Source organism: Salvia miltiorrhiza, chromosome 2 (genome assembly GCF_028751815.1).
Source record: "Salvia miltiorrhiza cultivar Shanhuang (shh) chromosome 2, IMPLAD_Smil_shh, whole genome shotgun sequence".
In the NCBI taxonomy this organism is placed as follows: domain Eukaryota; kingdom Viridiplantae; phylum Streptophyta; class Magnoliopsida; order Lamiales; family Lamiaceae; genus Salvia; species Salvia miltiorrhiza.
In genome coordinates this window covers 71,989,018-72,015,887 of record NC_080388.1, presented here as the reverse complement: position 1 = coordinate 72,015,887, position 26,870 = coordinate 71,989,018, and the positions used below count along the sequence as shown (strand labels likewise).

The 26,870-nt window shown below is 31.2% G+C and overlaps 3 protein-coding genes and 1 non-coding gene across 5 annotated transcripts in view; 1 reads left to right on the top strand and 3 right to left on the bottom strand.

Annotated features, from left to right (window-relative positions):
- The window catches only part of LOC131008955 (uncharacterized), a 984,029-nt gene that overhangs the window by 333,728 nt on the left and 623,431 nt on the right, over window positions 1–26,870 (top strand). The gene's annotated exons all lie outside the window — the stretch shown is intronic.
- Window positions 432–2,369, bottom strand: LOC131009954 (F-box protein VBF-like). Its single transcript, XM_057937351.1, has 4 exons — window positions 2,365–2,369; window positions 1,733–2,165; window positions 1,086–1,204; window positions 432–1,007 (listed from the first exon to the last, which is right to left on the bottom strand). Exons 1-4 carry the CDS (start codon window positions 2,367–2,369, stop codon window positions 560–562), a joined length of 1,005 nt encoding a protein of 334 aa, XP_057793334.1. The 3' UTR covers window positions 432–559.
- On the bottom strand, window positions 8,756–13,328 carry LOC131008981 (probable protein disulfide-isomerase A6). Its single transcript, XM_057936142.1, has 11 exons — window positions 12,689–13,328; window positions 12,223–12,307; window positions 10,976–11,073; window positions 10,757–10,812; window positions 10,247–10,364; window positions 10,075–10,102; window positions 9,897–9,988; window positions 9,627–9,783; window positions 9,435–9,557; window positions 9,238–9,339; window positions 8,756–9,104 (listed from the first exon to the last, which is right to left on the bottom strand). The coding sequence occupies exons 1-11, from the start codon at window positions 12,844–12,846 to the stop codon at window positions 9,030–9,032; spliced, it is 1,092 nt and encodes a 363-aa protein (XP_057792125.1). The 5' UTR covers window positions 12,847–13,328; the 3' UTR covers window positions 8,756–9,029.
- On the bottom strand, window positions 14,358–14,429 carry TRNAP-CGG (transfer RNA proline (anticodon CGG)). The gene has a single exon. It is a non-coding gene; the product is annotated as a tRNA-Pro (tRNA).

Below are 26,870 nucleotides of genomic sequence, written 5' to 3'. Positions count from 1 at the left end.
ATCTTCTAATCTTATTGGTTTTTGTTTAGAGAATAATCTTGGCCCGATTGTGGTTTATTCGGACTCTATGTTGGCGGTGCATGTGGTGAATGATGACTACAAAGGCTCGGATTCTTTGACTGATGATTTGTTTGAAGCGTTTGTGCTTGCTAAGGAAAGGACTGTTTTTGATTTTCAGCATGTTCGTCGCGAGGCGAATAGGGCTGCCAATTGTTTAGCAAATTTTGCTGCTTGGTCTGATGGTGTAATGATCTGGAAGCAGGATTTTCCGTCCTGGCTTACAGATATTGTTCACCGGGATTTGAAATAAAGTGGTTATGTAGTTTTCCCCTCAAAAAAAAAAAATGATCTTCTAATCTTTCGACTTATAATAAGTAAAGCCTTTCCTAAATTTTTTCCGTATGTATGGAGTTGATATTTAGAAATTCACCTGAAATTAAAACTCGAAATTAATTAACATTTTTTAAAACACATGCGTATATTACGCGAAAAGCATCTACAAATTGTTGTATGAATGAATTTGAGAGAAAAGGCAACGAAATTAAAATTAATTTGGGGGTTAGGGCTTAGGCCTGACATGAATTCCTTCGACAATGAGTCCTCCCTTAAGCTGATGCCCCTTAATCTCCATCACGCCCATGGTTATCTCGGCGGCGGCGCCGCCCACAAAGAATTCTCCGACCTCGATTTCCAGCCAGCCGTCGTGTCTCGTACGGGCGGCGCGGGCGTCCCCTCTGTTGAGCCTCTCCTTCATCTTGTGCAGCCTGTTGCCGTAGAAGAGCGCCTGCAGGGGTGGATCGCGTAAAGCGGCGGTGTTCGTGGCCAGCACGCGCTCGCCGGAAGCGATGAAGGTTTCAAACGGTATGGAGTGGAGGCCGTACGCATCATCGCTGATTTTGAACACTAGGTATGCTGCGTATGTGGTGTTTGGAGAGAGTATTTCGCTTCTTATCTTCCCCTCCATTTCTACCCTCTCTGCTCCTTTCAGCTCAGCCACCTCACCAAACCTGCACAATTATATTCACATGAACAAAGAGATCTGGAGAGAGAGAGAGAGAGAGAGAGAGAGAGAGAGGGGAAAATACCTTGATTCGTGGATGGATTTCCAGGTCCAGTTACCGTCCACATCATTATCAGAAATCGAAAGCTCTCGGGCAGAAAGAATGTACGATTTTCTCCCTGTTGATCTCTCTAATGCAAAGGCCTACAATATAATAACATCACCATCATCTCTATGTATATATATTTTTTTTCTCAATATTGGGATATATATAAGAGTAATAAAGTCTAAATATACAAACTTTCACATTATTTTAATTTTGCACATGAACTATAAATTCTGGAGAATATGAATTTTCATTTTCTTCAGTTTTTTTTTTTATATTTTATATGCTAAAAATATTTCGAACGCTCATAACTCAATCGTAAATCCACGGTCTGAATTGTGAACTCAAAGCTCCATGAACCCTAAAATTGGTTTTAAAATTTGAGACTTATTTAATGATTAAACGACTTGTTTAGGAAACTTTCGTTTAAGCCACGTAAACAGTTATGACGTCTACCTCAACATTTATTTGCCAAGAATGTCAAATTTGAAAAAAAAAAAAAAAAGTTTTCGTGTATTTGAAGACATGGTTTATATTTTATGTGCAAAATAAAAAAGGTGTAGATATTCGTGTATTTAGGCGCTATTACCCGACATATGTATAAAATATTAGTAACAAATAGATACCTTGTTGCCAGCATCTACAAGGATGGAATTAGACAGAAGAAAAAAGAGTTCCTTGGTGGAGGAGAAGTTCAATGGAGTTGATGATACAATGCGATGGGCATCGGCGGGCAAGAATTTGTCCCACACAACGTTGGAGTCAGCGGGGTGTCGGAATTCCTTGGACACGGCCAGCACTCTGCATGCATCCGCCGGAGACGTGGCCGACAAAATCCTCGAAACGCAGTCTTCCGGCAGCCGCCTCCATGAACATGCCATTCTAATATTGTCTGAGCGAGGATCGGAGAAGAAGAAATTCAAAGATTTATGAATGAGGTTTAATTGGTGTGTAATGTGAGTGAGGAGGTTGTTATATGGAGTATTAATCTTTTGTAGCGTTAAATGCAAAGACTTTTCAAGGTCCACGCTTATATATATGTATTTGAAAACTATGTGCCTCAGTCAAAATGCACAGGTCTACTTGTGTCATGACATGGATATTATCATTTGAATACACATTTTGACATTTTTTGAAAGTTGAATAAACTATATATTATATTTACATTCGCATAATTGTCAAGAAGAAAAGTAGAGAGATCATGCATGGGAAGATAAATCCCGCGCAGCTTAGAAAAATATTAATAATATATTAATACCCCATATGTCCCATTTTGAAACTCTTGATCTCATTTGAGCATGATCACTATTAAGGTGCAGATGTGAATTGTTGATAACGAAATTAAAAATAGAAAAATCAAGTGAGAAAGTAGTTTTTTTTTTTTTTTTTTTTTTGGCATATGGTTTAATTTATGAGTAATTTTGAAGGTGTTTATGTTGTGTTGAACGTTTCAAAATAGAGTGAGACATTGAGACATTTTAAATGGGACGGTTCGAATTAAAAAGTAGGACGTTTAAAGTTTTTCCACTTGAGAGGTTGTGTCCTGTGGGCAGCCCCTTTCCATTATTTTGTATATTATATTTTAATTAATAAATCTGAATTTTTTGGAGTTTTTTTTCTAAATTAAATTGATTGGAGATGCAATAAATATTGCATGCATGTGAAGTAATTTTGGTATGGTATAATAAAGTTGATAGCATTATATATAACCAATCCATTATCGTGTTTAATTTAAACATATACATGTTTTTTGTTGTCCTATGCTAGAAACAAGATTCGCCACATAATAAACAAACTTTAGACACGTAAAGGAAAAAGGTTGGATGCCAATTTTGTTTTAGACAAATTTAGACAAATAAATTTTTTGTGTATATGTTTTTGGAGTGGGATAGCTTAGATTATGTTATTGCAAGTTGAATATATGAGCAATAATTGAGTCGAGATTTAATTATTTGACCAATGAGATATACACACAAACACAAGCACAAATTCTAATAGTAGGGTAGCAAACTAGCCTGTAATTCAATATATATATATATATATATATATATTGTTCTATTAATTAGTTTAATTTTGTATTAAATTAGATGTCTCGTACATGACTCGCACCCTAACCCAAATCTTTTTTATCCGAACCTTATAAATAATACTATTCCCGGTACGGATTGATCAATCCGATTGTACTAAAATTTTTGTGCACATTTAATAGTTAAGCAAAAATTGGTCGCGTTTGGGGAAATTATTTTGAATTTGAAATTAATTAATATGGTGATATGAAGTCAATTATAGATGGAATTTAACGGACCTTAATTCACTTCAATTAATTTTTACTTTTAGTGAAAATAATAATTACGTAATTTGAAGGTGCATTGATGATGTTAGCACATCTTATTTGACCCATCCACTTTTATGGTCCACGTAAAACGTTCCTCAATATTTGGTAGTACCTTTCAAGAATTTGACTACCTTTTATTCCAACAATTCACTATATTTGTTTGCTCTTTTTGGTGTCAATACCGCGTAACACTTTATTTAGGATAATAATTCAGTTTTTGTATTATTTGTTTGTTTGTGTTTTCTTTTTCCACCTTTTTGGTGGATGAGAATGAGATCCCCATGTCTTTCACTTGATCTTACCTAGAGACTCATCATTAATTTTATTATTTTATTATTAAAAAAAATTACTTCCTCCGTCCACGAAAAGAGATATTCTGACGAAAGATGCACCGAGAGAGACGACGCAAATTAGGGTTTCCAGATAGAAGTGAAGCGGCATAAAGTAGGATTTTCAGAGAGAAGTGAAGACCCGTAAAATGAATTAGAGATGAATACCTTAGATTTTAATGAAATAATGTAGGGGGTGTTTACGAAATAATGGGGGGAGGGGGGTTAATTAATGCATACGAGTAAGTGGATCAATTAATTAAGAGACACTAATTTAATTAAGGAATAACTAGGATGTTTAAATTTGATCTGTGGTGGTGGGTCCATCAATGACAATTAAAGTAAATAGCGAAGTAAAATAAGGGTAAATTTGTCAAAAAAAGTGAAACATGACTCTTTTTGTTGACAAAAAAAGAGGGGAAACATGACTCTTCTTCATAGACAGAGGGAGTACTATACAATAAAGTGTTATTAATTAATATTTATCACTAAAAATTATACCCTAATTATGGATCGGTTAACCCTAATAATTGATTATACATTAAAATGTTATAAAATACATATAAAAATAAATATACACCTAATTAATAATTTTAAAATTAAAGTAAAATATATGAAATTAAAATTTTAAAAAAATGATTAAACATTAGAAAAAAGTTGAAAATAAGATACGAAGTGTTCCGAGAGGATTCACGTCTCATGCGACATGAGTTGCAATAATATTTTTATTTTTTTGCAGTTATTTACCCAAAAAATGCCTATTTTGCATATGTTTTTAGAAGAGTGATAGTATAGTATTTTATATTTACAATAGCAAATAAGTTAGAATAAATTATTACTGATGTCATAAGCCATAAACTGCTGCTTCACAATATGTCCACTTTGCTAGACATGATTTCAAGATTTTCCACATCCCAATCTTTTTTTATATAACGAGAGAAATTCACACAAAATGCAAATTAGGTAAATTGAGCTTAATTATGTGCAATATTCCAATCAACAAAAACTGCAGTAACAAAATTGATTGGAAATTTGGAATATATTGTCGGTTTCCAATTTAGGCAATCTATACTATATTAAAACAACAGTTTTCAATTACAAATTGATTTCAAATCAATTTGAAATTGATTTGAATGGCAATTTTGATAATACTTTTAATATGAAGGTTAAAAAAAATTATTAACACCACTAACTCATTTCACACGTTCACACTAATTCAACAAAATATATTAATTATTTAGAAAACATTATTCAAATATATTTATTCAATTTGATTTTCTTTTAAATTCATCAACTTTAATTTATAAAAAAATATTCAATATGGATGTTAAATTAAAGATAATGACGATATCTTTAATTTGATGTAAAAATTATAAAAAATAAATTTAAAACCAATAAGTTATTATAGTTTAAAGTCACCAAATTATTTTTTTCTCTCTCCTCTCTCTTCTCTCCTCTATCATCTCCTCTCTCATTTCTCATTTTTTAAAATTCACGGTTCTTTCATTCCTTTTTCCATATTTTTTTATTTTATTTTTTATGTGTTTACTATAGATTAGTATTTTTTATATTTTACTATTTATATTTTTATTATATCAATTTAATGTAATTACAATGATGAAACTTATATTTGTTCATTTTAGAAATCTTTAGCTTAAAAATATTTTTTTAAAGGTCAACTTTATATTAATATAAATTTGTAGATAAATAACTAATATATAGTATATCTTAAAAATCGAATTTTTAAGCTTCAAAATTACTCATTGGAAAATCAGTAATTAGAGAACCATTATCGATTTTCTTTAAAAATAAAAAATAAAAGTAAATTGAAGAGTTTAATTTTTTAGTAGCACATTTATTTAAATTTACTGAAATTGTATACATTTTATTTTGGAAAATGAACGACACATATCTCATGTTAAACCCTTTATTTTTTCACTTTCCAATTGAAAAAAAAATGTATACATTGTAACTTTATTTTAAAATTTGAGCATAAACAAAATGACCTCATAAATATGCATTCGAAAACTATATTAAACTACAGTTATACTATATGTAAATAAATAGTTTTGTACATCTTAGAATATTATATGATCCATAATGATACTCATTATCATCTATACTTGCTTTTGATATTTCATAATTTATTTATTTATAAATTTATACACATTATCAATTAAATCAATTAATTGCTATTTCAATAATTGAAAATTCGAATGTTTTCAGATTGATATTTTTATTGAGATTATATTGTGAATAATTTATTTTTTATTGAGATCATTTATGTTTATATTTACTTATATATATATATATATATATATATATATATATATATATAGGGAGAGGTTCAGGAAAGAACCATAAATAAAAAAAGAACGGAGAACCATTTTTAGCCATTCGATCATCAAGATCTACGGTGGATGCATCATCTTGTTGGATGAATGCAGATCCTGGGTTCGAATCCTGAAGGGAGCAATTTTTTTTATTTTTTTGAGTGCATTAATTTTAACAGCGAATGCATTAATTTTTACAGTGAATGCATTAGATTTGATGGTTCTCCCGTTCTCACAAATAATGTAGTTCTCTCTAGAACCACACCCTATATATATCCCTATATATATATATATATTATGTTTAACATTTTTATTTATTTATTTAAATTATCGTTCAATTTCGATGATGGTCGTGCATCGCACGAGCGGGCACATACTAGTATATTGAATACATGACATTGCATTTATGGTATTAAAATACAAAATAATGTTTTCACATAAAATAAAATCACCCAATTATTGCTGTAAATGATATCTAGGAAATAGGAATGGTCGAGATCTCTATTAAAAGAGTAACATAGCAAAATGTTTCCTTCAAAGCGATTAAAATAAATATTTTTGACAAATCAGACATTAGAATTATTAATGAAATATCACGATGATTCGCATTCTAAAATAGAGTGCATAAAACAAGAGAGAAAATTAGTAACATATTTATTTACCAAAACTGCTATAGAAAACCTTTCCTATATATTTCGAAGAACATCGATCATTTCATCACCAATTCAATCATCTTCTCAACTATAACATAATTCTATTATTCTAAAGGAAAAAAAGAAAATTAAAAATGGCTAATGCTAAGTTTCTGTTGTGCTTCCTCTTTGTCCTCGTAGTTTTCACAGGTTCGTGCTTTTCACTACACAACACATGACACTCATGCACACACACACACACACTTGAAATATGAACATTAATAGCAATTTGGTTCCTTTATGGATTAATATTTTGATGTGTTTTTTTTAGTCATATAATATTTTGATGTTGTATAATGTGTTTCATTCCACAATATGTATATTTCGAATGGAGATTTTATTTTTAAAATTTCAAGTATGAGATTTTTAAAAGATAATTTTTTTTACTTTTGGTGATAGAGGTTATTATATACAATGAATCATACAAAATATTGATAAATGTAATTGATATATACAAAATTCTAATCTCGTGCTTGATGATTAAATACATGTAATTTTCAGGTGGTTTAGTGGAAGGACAATTGCAGTGTTGCAACAACAACCATATTGGTAGGTGCGAGCCACAAAACGACGACGCAAAGTGCGATGAAATGTGCAAATCATCAAACTGTCAAAAAGGAGGATTTTGCAAAGTTCTCTCACAAAGCCCCCCTAATCATTTTTGTCATTGTTATTGTTAATTCACCATTTTTACTAAAGTATGAATAAATATTATTCAGAATCATTATCATGGTTATATGTTTGTGATTAACTTTTGGAGAATATTACACCTATTTGAATTCTTACAATTCAAAAATAGTTATAACACGAGGGTTATAGTTCAATGCATGCATGTCCGTCCCCTATGAAAGAGTGAGAAATATTTTTCTAATATAATGAAATAAATGCAGTCAATCATATGTAATTGTTATTGTTAATATGATTAATATTTTATCCTAATTGCGTGTCTGAATTGCAACCTCCATTAATATAACGTATAAGTCTTTGGCTCCAAAACGAAAGTGTGCGTACGTACTGGTCTAGCGGTAGAGTGATTAATGAGTTTTGGGTTCGATTCTATCGTGTTGCGATCTTTAAATTTAGTGCTAATTTATCAACAACAACAACAAAAAAACGGACCTCCCATAGATTTACAGATTTTTTTTTTTTGTTAATATGTGATTCAAATTAATTTGTAAATGATGAAAAAAATGGCTCGTGAAAAAATAGCATTTTAAATTATACACTCACACTATATGGAATACAAATATGATCATTTCACTAAAATATTTTTTTTATGACAAGCTTTTATTAGGAGTAATTATGTTTTGTATAAAAAAAATTATTGATATGTCATATGCTATTGTAATAGAGCTTAATTTGCGTTTGTGTAAAAATTAATATCTGGAATTATTCACAACAAATTTTATTCATCAAATTAATTTTAAGATATATGAATCCTTAGTTCGAAAAGAAAAGTACGCTAATTTTAACCTTGATAAAGAAAAAAAATACATCATCATTCAATTTCGTCTAATTTTTTCCACAAATATGAATTACCCTTAAATAGAAGCTAGTTTAGGGCTTTTGACCTAGATTTTTTGATAACTAAGCGTGAGAGATAATAAAAGTGACATAATAAAGTCGATGTAAAATCCCTCACGTTCAAGTATAAAAAAAATCTAAATCAATAGCTTTAAAATCAACTTCTATTTAAATTATTTCATATCCATAGGAAAAATTAGGAAAAATCGAAAGGTGGTGTATTTTTCTTTTTTAATTTTAAAGGTTATGGAAAAAATCAAAATTTATTGAAAGTTCGTGTATTTTACGACAAATATCTCTTTTATATATTATTAATGTTTTCTTTCATGAGAATGATAAATGGTGAGGGGATAAATGATCTAGTGATAAAGTAATTCTTATCCAAGGTTAAAAGTCTCAAGTATAAGTCCACGTTACTTTTACATTTAATAGTTCATTGATAAAAATTAAAAATTGATCCATAAAAGCCACAGTTGAAATTCAAGTCGAGATAATAATGGATCTAACATCATCAATGTTCAAATATTTATATCCTGAATACTCCAAAGTTATAATTTACTATTACATTTAGAAAACAAGCAGCTCTTCTCTTCTGTGGTGACACCAAAACAAAGAGCTCACTCCCATTCTCCATCTACGTGTAGCAAAACTAAACTGGGAGCAACCATAATTCATCTCAAGCAAAGCAATCCCAACAAACGCCTATTTTCTCACTCATCTGAAACGAAGCTACTTAGGATGTTCTTCTTCAGTGTGAATTCGTCTCTCTTCCCTTCGCTAATTGACTGCATCAACAATCCAACCACATACTTTGATGGATTAAACAACTCAATCATATGTATTGCAAATCCAATATCACAAAATGAAAGCCTCGTAAATGCATATACTAATTGTAATTTGACAAGATTAAGTTTTTACCTTGGCAAGCATGCGCTCCAACCTCAAAATCTCATTCTTGGCATAATCAGAGCCTTTGTCCAAGCAGCTCTTAGCAGCCTTCACGTAGATCTTCCCATATCTGCAGACGACGATAATTGTTTTCTTTTTAAAGGAAGACTAATCTTCTGATTTTCATTTATACAGAGGAAATAAGTGAATATAATACCTTGCAGGCTTGCAGCGGAACCATCAAGTTTGTCAGCTTCCTCTTCCAACTTTTTAAATACAGATTTTTTCTCCTCAGCTGGTGCAGTTATAAACTCCTTGACTATGGCATCAAGGGCCTCAATGGTACCAGCCTATGAAGATAAAATCAAATTAGATGCAAGGACCACACTAGGGAAACTCGGTCGAATCAGATCACAAACCTTGGAAGTTAGTTGGCCTTTTGCATCTCGACTAGTTCCACACTTCTCGTTTATGAAAGTAACAAAGTCATCTAAGTCTCTGCCACCGTCATAATCTTCACCAGCCTTGTTGCTCTTTGGGAAGAATTTTAATGTAGGGTAACCACTTACTCCGAACCTGCTCAGGAGAAGATATGCATATTTTGAATGTTGAATGCTCACTTGAAATGACCAAAGCAAGAGAATAAAGTTAAAGCATAAACCAGAACAGCAAATAGTAAAAACCCTCACTTCTCTGCAAGATCCTTGTACTTATCAGCATCAACATTTGCGATCACCACATCCTCCTCCTGATTGAATGCTGTCGCAACTTTTTCGTAAGTCTACAAGTAGAAAATGAATAAAGTGAGGAACTTGGCAATAATATTTCAATAGATGCAAGTATTAGATGAGACAGAAATGCACTCACAGGAGCAAGAGTCTTGCAATGACCACACCTGAAATGATAAAGCATCAGTGTAGAGTACAAGTCATAATCACTAACACACTCCAGAAAGAAAGAATATGAGAATCTATGCTCCGCAATTGGTTTATCTCCACCTATCCACACAAGTGGAATAGTAGTTTATGTGTGCACGTACCAGGGTGCATAAAACTCAACAAGGACGTCTTTTTTCTCATCAAGTGCAATCTCATTGAAGTTTTCTGAAGTCAGAACCACAACGCTTGAAGGAACTGTAGCTATTTTGACATTTGTCCCTAAATACCAGAAAAGTTTTGTAAGGACAAAGGTGAGTAAGCATTGATTAAACAGGGTTCTAAGAATATACTGTTACGACTGGAGATTAAGTGAAAGCAATAGTTTGGAGCCTCCGGATTCACGAAGATCCTCAAAACTTGTTGCTTTTACAAAAAAAGGATCTATGTGTGTGTGCGCGCGTTTTAGGGGTTTAAAAACAAGAATGTAATTCACAAGCAACAGGCAACTTGATTCAATCATTTGATGAGTACATCATCTTCCCACTCCAACTGCATTATCTTAGAAGAATACAATTTCATCTTCCAAACAGAAAGAAATAGGTAAATGCTTCTCTAAATATTAGTATATCAGATATAGTAACTAGTGCAGCTATGAAACAAAAAAATATTACCTCCTTCATTGTTTACGAATTCAGCAAGGGCTTCGGCACTTCGTGCTCCTTCATACCTAGCGAAATTCAAAAATGAGCAGTGCACTTACTTAATGTCTAAAGACAGTTCCATGACCAAAACCAGAAAATGTAAGAAGTTGAATTTCAAAGATTCTCCACTTGTTAGATGGAGGAGAAGAAAATAAAAATGATATCAGATATACATTCTCTACAACTTACTTTTTGGGCTCTAGAGACCCCTTGGGAAACCATTGTAAGGTAGGATACCCAGAGACACCATATTTGCTGCAAACACTTTTGTGCTCGTCACAGTCAACCTACAATAGTAAGGTACAGTAAGCATATAAACTGCTAATATAAGATACTGCAACCAAAAGCAAATAAAACATGAAAAGTATTTGATAAAGTAGCTTAAGCTCACAGATAAAACAGACGCACACATACTCACATATAATTAATAACACAGATGCATAGCAAGCAAGAGCGAAGCGAGAAGAGCTCAGTGCTCAGTTTGCTTAGCTTCAAAATAGTCCATCATCGAATGATTTAATGTCATTGTTAGTATACACCATTCAATGTCGAGTAGAAACCAAAAACACTGATAAAGTGACTACACATCAGCTCTGGATACTTCCTGGACCCTAGAGACCCATGACCAGGTTGCCTAAAGCTCATGCAATGACTGACGACAGAGTGCTTTTGTTTTTGAGACCTTCTTGCTTGTTATTGTTTCTTTTGGCCAACCAGCTAGACTAGATGAATGCTAAACAAACTTATGAAACCATAAGTTTAGCATCTGCAACCTCAAACATATGAATAATTCCTACTAAATCAGCACAAGACAACATTGTTTGTAGATGTGGTTTCAACAGAAAGAGTAGAAGGTGCAAAAATGAAACTTTTTGAGAAATGTTTCAAAGGCATAGCCAAATTTTCAAATTTTACCTAATCAACTGAACAGAAAGGTCTTAAGGCCACGTGTCTACTTAACTTTGGGCATCATGCATCTCTCAGAAGTAATACATGTTCTTAGGAGTGTTCAACTAGAACAAGGGACACTTAATCCAACACTAAGATGTATGAGATAAATGACAAGCTTAGTAAATTTACTTGTTCCTATACTTATACATACATAGAAACAAGAAACTACTTTGTAAGGATTGTGTTAGCAGCCCATAAGGATTGGGACTTGATCCTGAAAATGAACTAAATTTGGAGGCACAGCCCCAAGATACATTCAGTCAGTAACTTAATCATTATGATTTTACAAGGTGAAGATTTATAAACCATTGTCAATAGTTTCGAGGGGATAACTTGACAGAAAACAATCACATTTTCACATCTCAAGAAACTGAGCATTCTAAGTTGAAACTACAAGGCGCTTATTAGAGATAAGTGCATTTAGTCAAGACTAAAGATCAAGTCTGAATTAGCAGACAGCATTGAAAACATGAAAGAGCATCCACCTTTCCAATCAAAACCGATTTCGCCTTCTTAAAACTGGCACCAAGCTTTTCATACTCCGGGGCAAGCTTTTTACAGTGCCCACACCTGCAGGCAAACTGTATATGTAAATCCACACCATCTTTTGAATATCCAAATATATGAAAAACAACTAATTGCAGCAGAAATGCATCAACTGGCAATCATGTCAAACAATTCAGGACAGAGTCTCTGCTAATAATAATAACAATAACAGAAGAAAGTCATCTACTTATAACCAATATCAAACGTAATTATACTTGTCCAAGTCATCACAAGATGGCCAAACTCAGCTCCAGATCAATCAAATGGAGAGCAAATCAACAGATCTAAGAAGCAAACCGAATAAGAAACCAATCGGAGAATTCTAATCATCAAATATAAACTTCGAAACACATAGTTAAATGGAAATCACCACAAAAATAATACAAAAGGAAGAGTATAAGATACCAAGGGGCATAGAATTCGACGAGAGCTCCTCGATCCTGGCCGACCTCTTTCTCGAAGTTGTCCTCGGTCAACACAACGACGTCGTCAGCGAATGCCACAGCAAACAAGAAGACGGCTAAAGTGCCGAAAATTAAGCAGGCCGTCGGCGATCTCGACATTTTCGTCTCCTTCAAATTACTTTGTTTCTCTCGAAGATGAAATCGGATTAATCCTTGCTTTCAACTTTCAAGAGCTTTTGTCACTTCACTTTCGTATTTATACTGGCAGTCGCCGAGCTATTTTCTTCTTTCCACATATATTTTTCTCTGTCATATTATGAAATTTCCAGAAATAATCTGAACCAGATTATTAAATTAAATACTATTATAGACAAGAAGAAGGCATTTTTGAGGGGTTAATCTTGAGAATTAAATCCTATAAATTTAAGTTTTAAACATTTTGAAAAATTAACTTTTGCGCCAAATACTTCATATTTCAAGAGCTTTAAATATTAAAACGCAATGTTTAGTAGAATGAGATAAAGGATAAAATGTTTTTATGCTATAGTTAAAAAGAAAAATTAGGTATCCTACAAACATTAAACAATAAAACTTAGTTAATAAATGTGTATATTGATAAATCTCATCAATGTTTAATTGTTTATTCAAAATAATAGATATTACATCAAATAAATCACCTAATAGTTTGATGATATTCTAAGAATAGTAAAACTATATTTTGGAGTTTGATGTGCAAGCTCAAATTTCGTTTGGACACTTGTAACTATGACATGTTGGGACCAACAATATAAAGCCACGTGTACCAATCCACGATTGTGTATTTTACTAGACATATTAGTCAACCACCTTAAGGTTTTGGGGATTTTGGCAAAAGTGATAATCGATTTATTTGGTTATACAATTAAATTTATGTTAATAAGTTTCGAAAAGAATTATCCTTTTCTATCAACGGTTTATCAAAAATCGAGACTAAATAAATAATTAATATTATAATTTATAATTTATTTATATGGTTAACAATAACAATCATCTATGATTTTATCTTTATCCGTATAGACTATAGTAATTGTATGATGTGATATTAAAAAATAAGTGGATTTAATTCTACATTTGTTCCATTATTGGGCTTTGGAAATAACATGCATACATAGCAGTCTCTAAGATTTGTAGACTTTAACTAAAATAGTAGATGATGTAATCGTTCATTATTACCACGTAAGATAAAACGACAATTTTGAAATTTATTTTCTACCTTTTTCTTTAAATTAATGTTCAAAATTGCCATTATTTATTAAAATTTGTGTCCACTTTGAAATATTGCATCCAATTGCAGTCATGCCTAAAGAATAAAGATTGTGATTTGTTCTAAACAATACTATCATTTTGATCACCGACGACAACTATATCTAAGTAGGAAAAATCACTGGACAAGTTCTATTCATCAAAGACAATTTTTATTAAAAAAAAAAAAACTATTCATCGAAGAGATTTCTAGATTTTAAATAGCACATAAATTATAAGCTTATATCATTTACATGATTTTAATATTCGTGTGTAATTTAATTTTCGGATAAAAAAGTTCATGCACCCATGCATGTAGAAACGTATATTTAAGTTTAAATAAATATCAAAACAAATTAGCAGAGGAAATAAAATTAAAATAGAAAGCTGGGGTGTTGCGAGAATCGAACTCACGACCTCTCGCACCCGAAGCGAGAATCATACCACTAGACCAAACACCCAGGCGAAAAAACTTCAATATTTTATTTTTAATCCCTTGTCACATAAATGTGATTAGATGCAATAATTTATTATATTTTTTTTCTTCCATACTGATCCTACCAATATTTTATGAGTTTTAATCGTGGTTAATTTTATTATAATTGATAAAGAAAAGCTTATGATTTCATTTGCAAAAGAAGATTAATCTTCAGTGCAAACTCATTCTCAGTATAATAATAATAATAATTATTATTATTATTATTATTATTGTATTTGAACGTGAATATAAATTTAGAGGCGCATAGGTCACGTAATCCAAAATAAAAGCAAGGGAACTGTTGTATAGTTGAGTACTGTTGTATTCCTTCCACTTTTTTTAGAGTGAGACTTAATTAAATTGGATTGAAGGAAATAATTGAGATTAGGATTTTAGGCAGTAATTTAGTTGGATGTTGAATATATCATATTGCTGGAGAAGTCAGGCTCGGACGGAGGGGCCCACCTACGAATTCGGAATCTTGGCTCGCAACTGTGGATGTTCTTATGATAATAAAGCTTCAATGATCATCTTCTTGAAATTAGGGATAATTTTCCATTACAAAAATTATAAACCGACCCAATTTCATTTAATTAACAAAAAATATAGTTAGAATGTCAAAAGATTAAGTTAAAATCCAAAAAATTGTTGATAATGATATATTATGTCTTGAGAGATGTCAACAGACAACAGATATGCATCAACTGTTGGGCTATATTTTTTTTTTTAATAGATAACAAACTGTTGGCCTTAGAAAGTAATTATGCCTAATTTTGGTTTAAGTATTCGAACAATCGAATTACATTTTTTTTTTCATTTTGTTTTATGTAAAATATCAATTCCTTTGAAATTAATTAAAGACTTATTAATAGGTTTTAATTTTAATGTAAAATGTCAATAATGCCCAATTGTGTGTTTTGATTTAGCAATAAATTCACAAAAATATTCTATATAGTACAATAGTATGTAGTCTTCCACTATTTTGCCACAAAAAAACTCATCATACACGATTCCATGCAAAAAATAATTTTTATTTAACTTTCTTCGAAATTCTAGAAAGCTTTAACTTTACCTATTTAATTTCTGAAATTTTTTCGATTGTCTATTCAACTTGCTAAACAATTTAGTTATGTAAGTGAAGAGAGAGAGAGAGAGAGAGAGGCTTGATATACTAAAACATATGAAATATATTCAGATTGAGACCAAGACCAGGGAAAAAATTGCATTAGACTTATCTTATCTTGATTACACTGATTTTTATTTTTGTATTTTATTTTCAAGTATTAAATGCCATTTAAAGGTAAAGTAGCAAAATGGAATGAGCGAAGTCTAGTTCGGTTTTCATCTGCGTCTAGCCCAATATTTTCTAGGGCTGTGTCTCATCCCTTTGTTCATGACCCAATGTATTATGGGTTCAGCCCAATTAGGCATTGTTATGACATAGCCCGGCCCAAAAAAATAAATGAAAGTCATATATGGTCATATAAAATGTCGAAATGAACAAAAATGTTTAGCTTATGTGGTATATATCGCTCACTTGTTGAATTCCGCCTTTTCAATTTATAGCCATTGGTTTAAAAAAAAAAAAAAAAATTATAGCTATTGGTTAAGAAGCATGATGCTCCAAATAAAATATTAATAAGACATTTTTTCTTCAATCATAATATTGGAGGTTCGAATCACCGTAAAGAAAAAAATAAGATACTATTATTTATAAATATTGTACTAATATTTTGAAATTTTGTGTTACGTAATATATAGACATTTTCATTAATAACTTCTAAGTTCTAACACCGAAATTATGAATGTACGGCGAGAGATGGTGGCAGCTAGCACTAAGGAAGGGACGCCCTATCGAATTTTTTAAATTTTGTGTTCACAATAAACGTCTCAACTTTGACGGGGACATAATAAACAATATATTGAAAAATCAAGTACATTTAATGAAGGGTTATTGGCGCATAAATATAATAATTTTAGGGGTAGTTTAGTTTTGCTGCTTTTGCACATAAACTTTGAAATGTGTAAAAAAAAACATGAATTTTAATGTTGTAGCAATTTACAATTTTATCATAAATTCAAATATTAAATATTCGAACTCTATAAAAATCTTACGATTTGTGGGTTTAGAGATTTATTATACGATATCTTTTAGAGATGTCATATACGATGTCATTTGTTAAAACGTCCGATGAATACACGTCGATATTTCGATTTGCCACGTCAGCTTTTATTTGAGCAAAAATTGAATTTGGACATCGTATAGGACATCTCTAAAAGATATCGTATAAAACATCTCTAAATCTGCAAATTATAAGATTTTTACGGAGTTCGGATATCTAATACTTGAATTTGTGATAAAAATTGCTACATCATTAAAATTCATGTTTTTTTTTTTTACACTTTTTAAAGTTTATGTGTAAAATTAAACTACCCCCAAAGTTGATGTATTTAGGCGCTAATAAGCCTTTAATTAAAGATATATACTACGGTAGTACCTTTTTTTTTATTCAACCAATCGCGCATTCTTTTAATGTTTCATCTTAATTATCGCCAATCCACTTGGCAGGATGTCGACGATGTGACAAATACTATTGCATACAATAAATTAATAATATGTGAATAGGGTAACATAGATTCCTTATCCCAACCCGTGCCTTTAATTTGTTTGAATTTATATATAAATTCTGGTCCAAATCAGTCCAAGTGTGAAAATTAGAAATAATTTTTTATTTTTTAAAATTGTAAAAGTTTATGATGAATTCATAATTTTAATAAATAATTTACTATTTTTTTATGATAGACACTTAAGACCAACTTACATTTTTTATATAAAGTAAAAATTATTTTCACCCATTACATCGTGAAGGTCTTTGTTGTTGAATGAATTTGAAATTCGAAGTTTCAATTTTATAGGTAGTGAAAATTCAATTTTCTAAAATTTATAAATTTTCAATAATAAATTCTTAGTATTTCATAGTAAATCTATAGTAAACTCATTTTATATTTGTATTATATTCATTACCTATGTATAAAGCGCAGTCTGTTGGTAATACGCATATTCTTTAACCAATAAATCGGGGTTCGAGTTACTTAGAAAGTTAGAGTGTGAGCGTGTTTTTCCTTCTTTTAAGTGTAACAAATTTTAAAATATACTTCATCCGTCCCTGAAATAAATTCATCTTTTTTCTTTTTGGGACGTCCTCTAAATAAGTTCATTTTTCTTTCTTTCCATTTTTGGACAACTACCCCACCACTAATAATACTTTATTTATTCTTACTTTTCACTACTCCCAATATTAATTGTAACACATTTTTCTTTACTATCAATACACTTTACCATTTTTCTTTAAAATTCGTGTCGTCCCCAAAAAGAAACTTATTTCAAGGACGAAGGGAGTATATATCATCTTACCCAAGAATTGAAGTTGGAAAAGCGACTATACATTAATGTAGGGCGAGTTGATGATAGGGAAGATTTTGTGGTAGATTCCATGCATACAGTAGCAGTGTTGAAATCTCTGTGCACTAATCATCACTCTCCATATCTTTGTCATCTTAATCTATGAATCTATGATGATATTAATAATTCTACAGCTTTGTGAGATTTGAACTGTAAATGTGGGCCTTCCAAATTTTTATGGGCGGTTAAGTGGGTTGGTCTCATCAATCATCGGTCCCTTCAAATTGCCTTTTCTCTTCTTAGTCAAGACAACAAAGTTGAACTCCACATCTCTTTCTTAGTTTCCACAAGATACTCTATTATATTCTTTATATATAACCACCACAAGTTTAATATTATATGTTTATCATGAAAAAATGTATTATCTTATAAAGAAACATTTAATTGCATATATTAAAATTGGTATTCATGGGTATATATTAGGTTGTGAAGATCTAAGGTAAATTCATTTTTTTATTGAATGAATTCGTAATTTAGGATTGATAATTTTTTTCTAAATTTATTATTTTTACAGTGAATTTATAATGTTTAATTTGATGGAACGTCATACGGAATGAAAGATAATAATTGAACCGCCCTAACGGTTAAAGTGATCGTACATGTTATTGATTTGATATAGTGCAAGATTGATATAGTTGAAGAGTCAGGTTGAGTCTCTTGCGATAAGTGAATAAAAGAGGAAGAAGAAGGAGATGACATCGAAAGTTGGCGGCACTAATATCACCGGAGATGAAGAAGAAGGTGGCGTAGGTGTATTGAATGTATGTCTGTTGTGAAGAGATGGTGAGCGCGCACGAGGGGTGAGAGGGGGGAGAGAGTGATATGTGCCACGAGTGTTGGTGAATTGAGTGAATGAATCAAGTAACATTTTTTATCCCCCTTTTTTATAGGGTGTATGTAGTTAGAATGTACAGTGATATGTGCCACGAATGTCACATGCCCATGATCTCCTCATTCAATTATATTTAAATCTTAAGTGAGATTAAATAGAAACTTATCAACAACATAATCGTATTTCTCATTAGTCCTTAAAAAGCGACTGATTTGTTTCGTCCCTTAAATGGTGGGTGCTAGCCCATTGATGCTTTGAGCAAAGGCCCATCCATTTTTGGGACGAAACTCTAATTTGGATCAAATATTGACCAGGGTCTGATTAGATCAATGTAGTGCCTTGGTGGAGGTTTATCAAGTGATAATATCTCTGTAAATTAGTTCCTCTCATTCTTGTTGTATAAAAAATGAGCTATATCTTTTACCTACTACGACTATCACTAGTACCTACTATGTACATCAGAAGCTTCTTCTTCTTCTTTTATTTTTATTTTTATTTTTTATTGGAATCTTTTTTTCAAATGTACCCATATCGAACTATACGAATGAGTAGGTTAATTTGAAGGACATAATATATTATTCTATCTATCATTGCCCCTTCTTCAAAAAAAATAAATAAATAAAAATCTATCATTGCCCCTTGATTATATTATATGTTTGTACGTGCAATGTTTTCACGTATTTTAATCGAGTAAAAAATAGTCTTAATCTAGAACTTTCGTTTAGATAACGTGGAATTAGGTTCATTATCTAGAATGATGACTTGATCATATATATCCATATACTTTTTTTGCAATAGGTGAAAAAATCATAACTTTCTTAAGTGAGATCATCGCTACTGATTAAATACTCCAAAAGTTGATTTTGTACTTGATAAAAAGATTACCGAAAAAATAAAAGTAAGAAAATTTTTGCCTTAACCAAAATAATTTGAAAATTATACTACAACACAATAAAGACAAACTTACTTCACTCATAAAAACGACATATAGAAATGGTCCCTATTAGAAAGAATCTTATCCCTAATCCACTTTTTAAATATGCTTAATATTTGATTATTAACGGAATTTTTTAAAATAAGTTTAATATTAGAAATGGCCCACTTAGATTTCATGAATCATATTTTCTCGGAAACTTTTTTCATAAAATACAAAAACGTCCACTTAGAAGTTCCTAAATTTCTTGGAAAGATCTTGTAGGTTCTAAGCCTCTAACTTCTCCTAACTATTAATCTATTTAATTTAATATCACAAGATAAAATTATAATTTTACAATTTATTGTTCAATAATTTAAACAAATCAATTAAAAAGAAGTATTTACACAAATTATGATCATTAGATTTTTATAAGATCGTCGGTGGTGATTATGATTTTAGAGTTAATATATACCACTTAAATTACGAACATAATAGTAATTCTTTTCTTTCCTCTTCTAATAGATACGCATCGGAAGATTGCATTTTCAAGATACTCTAATTAATTAAGTTACTTTGCAGTTTGCATCTCTCTCGAAGTTAGGTTTTAATTAACTTTCAGCTTAAAAAAAAAGAGGTTATTACATTAACTTGTGTAAAAAAAAAAAAAAAAATTAAGAGTACTAGAATTTTTTTTTTTTAGAATTATAAGATGGTATCTATGTTGGAATAAATGGCTTAATTTGAATGAGTAATTAAATGCCAATTGGAAAAATAAGGAGTCTGGCGCAGAGGAATCAAGTCTCCTCTGGCGAAACGATTCCTCTGGCGCCTCGACTCCGCTGGCATCTCGACTCCTCTGGTGTCACGATTCCTCTGGTGTCACGATTCCTCTGGCGTCTCGACTCCTCTGGTCTGCTCTGCGGACTCCTCTGCTCTGGTACAACGACCTCAGCTCTGGCGAGCTTAGCTCTGTTCTGGAGCGAATTTGGCTCTTTCATTGAGCGTCGTCGCGAGGAGTTTTGAGGAGCCTTTAGTTTTGATAAATGAAACGGTGGCTCGGGTGACGTGGCACCGCGTGGAGAATTTGGGTGGATGAGGTTGCTGACGTGGCAGCGTTTGGATCAGACTGGTGAGGTGGGGGTGGTTGGTTCGCAACCCTTTGGCCGAACCAATGCGATGGTTCGGACCATGGTTTGGTTCGAACAGACACCTCTTCATAGCACCCTCCTTCTCCTATAAATACAACCCTGCAAAATGAGATTAAACACACCAAAATTAATTCAGATAATTAATTTTACTCATTTTCTCTTCTAGTTCATACTCAAGTCCCGAGTATTTTGTAGTTCGCTGGAAGTTCGAGTTCCTAGTACAAGGTCTCGTACTCATTAAAACCGTAGTATCTTGGGGACATTTGCCATCGAACCGTGTGTACTGTGCGGAGCAATTTTGTCTTACGGAGAAAGAGTCCAACTCTTGCCTCGGTTTCTACATTCTCGTCGTTATTCTGTCCACATTTCTACACCCGTCAATAACAATCTATTATATAATCAAATAATTAAGCAATCCGCACGCAGGCGGGACCTCTACACCACGCAAAGATGAAAAATTGGCGCGACCTCTACACCACACAGAGGTGGAAAAATCACCCGCTTGCAGGTGGGATTGAACTGAATATTTCTAAAAAAGGAGAATCTTTGATTCCTCAGCTTGGTTAGTTTCTCCAACGTAATGATGTTAGTTTGATTTAACTATTGACATGTGAATATTTAGGAAGATAATACAAAATTGCTAAGGGGATATTGAGTCGATGATGTAGGAGAGATTGATTATTACTTTAATGATGATTAGAGAAAGAGGAAAAGTGAATTCATTAAAATGAATAGGATCCACGTGAGATCAACATGTATATCAGGCTATGATGACTAGATTTCCAATTATTATTACATGGATTGAACTCGAGATTAAGACTAAAGATTTTTTATTTGTTTATATGCTTCGATCATAACACCAAAATAGGAATGACCTCCCAATTTCTTATATAGATTCGAACGTGTACATGTGTTTAAATAATTATATCTCTAAATATATATAAAAGATAAATACACTTACGGGTACAACAATTCTTATAAATTAAATCATTCAACCCTATATCTATAGCTCTTTTTTTAGGGACATATCTATAGCTCTTTTGATAACCTACTTTTTACAATATGTTCATTATTTTCTTAGTTCATCTTCAAAAACAAACATGTCTAGGAAATTGTGATTTTTTTTCCCTACAAACATATATATGATCAAATAGGTTTTAGTGAAAAAAAAAATATGATCAAATAGATTGGATACATTTTATGAGGACGGACGGAAATGGCAAATTGGATTCATTTTATGAGGACGAAGAGAGTATCATACTTCCTCCGTCCACAAAATGAGTACTCATGTCTTCTTTTTGGTCCGTCCATCAAATAAGTATTAATTCATTTCTTTTTTTGGTAAGTATACCACACACAACTCATTCATAATAAAAGTGGGTTCCTTATTTCAATTACACACTTAATCAATTTCTTAAAATTCGTGTCAATTCCAAATGAATATTCATTACATGGAGGGAGAGTATTATTTAGAAAGTTTCTTGGTGACATTCCACATTTTCCACATTAGGTGGTGTATATAAAGGAAACATGTGTGAAAGAGGTTGGTGTTTGTGATGATCTAGTTACTCTTTAAGACATGGGACCAATTCCATTGTCACACTTCCACCAACCAAGAAAATGGCATTATATACATAATACAATTGGAGAACCAAAATTGTTTACTCCTTGCTTTTCACACCACTTGATATTTTAATTTAGTTTTATTTTTTATATTTTGTATAATATTTTCAGAGTAGAGTTGAGAATTCGAATTCGGAGTTTCAAATTTAAATTTCATTGTCAATATGATTCAGTCGAACTCTTTTCATATACTTTTTCCGATACAATTTATTTCCTTTTATAATTGACGTAATTATGATTATGTAACACCCTAATTTTAAAAATGATGGAAGGTTCAAATTTGGAGTTGGAGGATTGTTTAGGACAGTACCTTAGAATGATTTGAAAATTGGACAAATTTTTTGGGAAAAATAACAATAGAATACTGATTAATAAGTGATGCACCCAAAGAATAATTTTCGATCTGGTTTAATTAATGTCCTACTTTTGCGAGCTCGAAAATTTAGTTTTCGGCCCATTTTAGTTTTGAGTAAGTCCGAAACTCTTAAAACGAGCCGAGAATTGTCATGCGGGTGCATCACTTATTAATCAGTATCCTACTTTTATAAGTCCGAAATTTTTTGTTTTATAAATTAGTCTAAGTTATTGTCCTAAAAAAACCTCTAACTCTTCAAATTTTATGATCGATATCTATTAATATAAAAACCATAAGTTCTTTGATTTGGAGGAAAATAAAAATAGAACACTAGCCCCAGCTTCGTCCCGGCAATAATCACTTAACTTGGAAACATTTGGAAAGTGGGGCGTTACAAGTTATACCTTGACGTTATATTATTCAAAATGAAGCATGATAAATAATACTACTACTAAAGTATATGGAATCGACATTGATTTCCAATTTGAAAATGTGATGACCAATACAAGAAATGAGAATCATCCATCTCCATCACAATCATAATAAAAGTAATGATTGGGCCACTCTCTCATTATAGGCATCAATCTTAGTCAAATAATGTGACTCTTTCCCCTTGTTTCTTTCTTTGGATAAAACCATAGAATAAATCAACATCACAATTATTATATACATGTGCGTGTTTGTGTGATCACTTCACTCCCCTTTTGCGCATGCAATTGTACAAACCCCTCAAGGCCCAGTCCCCGTTTTAAAGATTTGGCATCCAAACACTTTCTAACAAATTAAAGTCTCCACCACGTGCTTCGATTTTATATACTACTATGATTTATTTATTTATTTATTTATTTCTATAACCCAATTAGAATCACTTTTTGTGTTTATATTTCACAGCATATCACTCACAATCTTTGTTCTTAATTCTATTGATATAATATTCGTGCACGGTATTAAGATAATGTAATCAATTCTATCAGATTGTTAAATCCCACCGTTTTTTCTTTCATGATTTTATGAAGAAAATATTGTGGTAAGGAATAACTCCGAAAGGTAGAAAACCGACCATGTCTTTTCTATACTTAGAGATAGAAAACCATCGTATCATAAAATAGGAATAATTGTCATAAAATTCACGAACATTGGACAGTTAATTTTACACGACTTTTAGCCACCAAATATGTAATTTTACTTCTTTTAGAATTATAGCAAATTTTACATTTTCGACCAATCTATATAATATATAAAGAAGTAGTTTAACGACATCCTATTTACCGTTATTTTTCTAACAGAGTCTTCTTAATATTTAACAGAAGTTTGACAGTTTATTTAAAATTTCTGTTTCTTTTTTCAACTTCATTATCCTTTTTTTTGCTCACATGGAGAATACAGTTTTTATCATTTTCTTTCCATCACTTCCTAATTTTTATTATTCTCTCTCTATTATCTGTGGCTAACAAATAATCCCACGATCCTCCACCAGATCTTCCAACATATTTTTTTCATTTAAGAATGAGATTTATTTTTTTTTTCTTTTTTTTTCCTTCTAAGTTAATTTCTAAAATATTGTAAAAGGGGGAAGAAAAAAAAAATAGAAACGTTTGCCATGCTCTCTGAAATTCATAGAATGAGAATGGAGAAAAGAAATCAATTCACACCCGAAAATATCGTGAACATAAAAGAAATCTCCTCGATAACAATAATATATATATATATATATATATATATATGAAATAATGAAAATAGAGTTTTTGATTGTTTTTATATTCAACTAAGGTGTAGGAAATTATATTGATTCATTTTAGAACTCTTTGATACAATAAAGAAACAAAATATTTGAATTAATTAACATTTAATTAATAATTTTCAATTGCTCAATATACTATAATTATGATTACACTTTATATAAAGTTGAAAATTTACCTTTTTAAATTTTGGATTTTTATTCAGTAATTGATGTGGATTATTTTATTTTATTTTTAGAATATATTTGCATTTGTTTATATTTTAATTTTGTTTAATATTTATATTTATTTATTTAAAAATATCGTTTAATTTCGATGTTCGTTGTGAATCGCATGAGTGGGTGTACTAGTTGAATTAAAGTAACACAAGATAGAATATATGTGTACATCGACGCGGACTCAATTAGTTAATTCTATTTATATTTTTATATGTATTAATAGTATTTAAATTTAAAACTTTTACATATATTATAAATTTGAAGAAATTGGTCATTTAATTGGCTTAACTTAATTAACTATACTTGAAAAAGGGATAACTACAGCTAAGAAACAAAGACTCGTATATGTTTGAAGACATAATCAACCTATTCAGTGGCACAATTTTAGCGGTGATTTTAACGTAAGAAAAGGATAGATTAACACAACTTTGGAAGAATGCTTTTGTTATTAACACAAGCATCCACTAGCAGCCTCCGCGGCGGCGCATCATTAATTATACTTTAATCACATCTCACTGTATAATACTCCATATATATACAAAAATAGTAGAAACGTATAATGGTAGAAACGTGTGTGTGTTGGAGTTTTTTGTTGTTGTTTTTTTTTGAGATTTTCGAGTTTTAGACAATCATAAAACTCACTATTTCGTAGTATATAAAAAGCTCAATATTTATTTTATGACTAAGAAAGATCTCACCAGTGTCAATGATGCACTTTTAACTTTACCATTATTCCTTTGTTTTAATGACTAATAAAGATATCAACCTTATCAATGATGTATTTTGGGTAAAGTTTGTTTAACTATTCCTTTGTCTCATATGCTAATAAAGATCTTATCGTTCTTAATCGTTTTAAATTGAACTGAGCTGTTCGCAAGTTATTTGAGATTTAATTAAAAAAAAAAATTGTTTGAAATTCAATTTGATAAATGAGTCGAGCTCGAATTTGACATCACTCGGCTCGTTAAGCTCGCGAACATATTTGTGAGCCTATTCATAAACCTTCAATCGAATTAGTGCAGAAGTCTTAAACGAGTCGAGTTCGAGCTAACTCGACAAGTCTAACTCAATCACCCAAATATCTTAACGAGCTGAGCTCGAACCTGCTAATATTTGACTCGACTCATTTATAGTCTTATATTGTACGTACTTTGGGTAAAGTTTGTTCCACAATAATAGACCGCAAGCTATATATTGTCTGCTCGTGTTCCCCTAACACTGATACAATGATTAATATCTAAAATTAAAAGTCGTTGGTTCGACTTTATCGTGACAATCTTTACATTTCTTTATTTAATTGTTAGTTTATGAAAGACAAAAACTACAAACTATTATTATAAAAGTAAACTATTCGATAGACAAATTATATATAGGGTTAATTGCATCAAAATACCTGACATTTTTTTAAAATTTATTTTTGACAAACTTTTTAATTGTAGCAAAAATTTTAGCTACATTTCAATTTATTGCAATGTCTGTCCCGCGTATATTTCCGGCCAAATCCATTCATTTCCGGCCAATTTATTGTAGCTACGTTTCAATTTATTGCAATGGATTTGAGACGACAATGTTTCATTACCCAGCACGACATGCCACCTAAGCTTTACGGAGGTCCACCTCAGCATGGATTTGGCCGGAAATATACGCTGGACGGACATTGCAATAAATTGAAACGTAACTAAAATTTTTGCTACAATTAAAAAGTTTGTCAAAAAACCAAATTTTGGGAAAATGTCAGGTATTTTGATGCAATTAACCCTTATATATATCACAAACTACACCATATGTTTAGGCTATCAATTTGATTCGAAAGTTATAAATTAACCAAAATAAATAGAAATAAATTAAACTACACCACTCTGCGTTATGGTTTAATTTTTATAACCCAAAATTAAAATGGATTAAACGGACTAAGATTGATTGGGGCAACAAGTTAAGTAGATTGACCTGATGAGTTTACAGATTAACCGACGGGATGGAGGTATAATATCCTATTTTTGTACGTTTCAAAGAAAAAAAAAAATTACTATATTTTTGTAGTAACCATCACTACAAATTCTGTTACATTTAATTGGAAACTCGAGAATTTAGGATTAAAATTGAAAAAAAAAAATCAAATAGAAAATATCA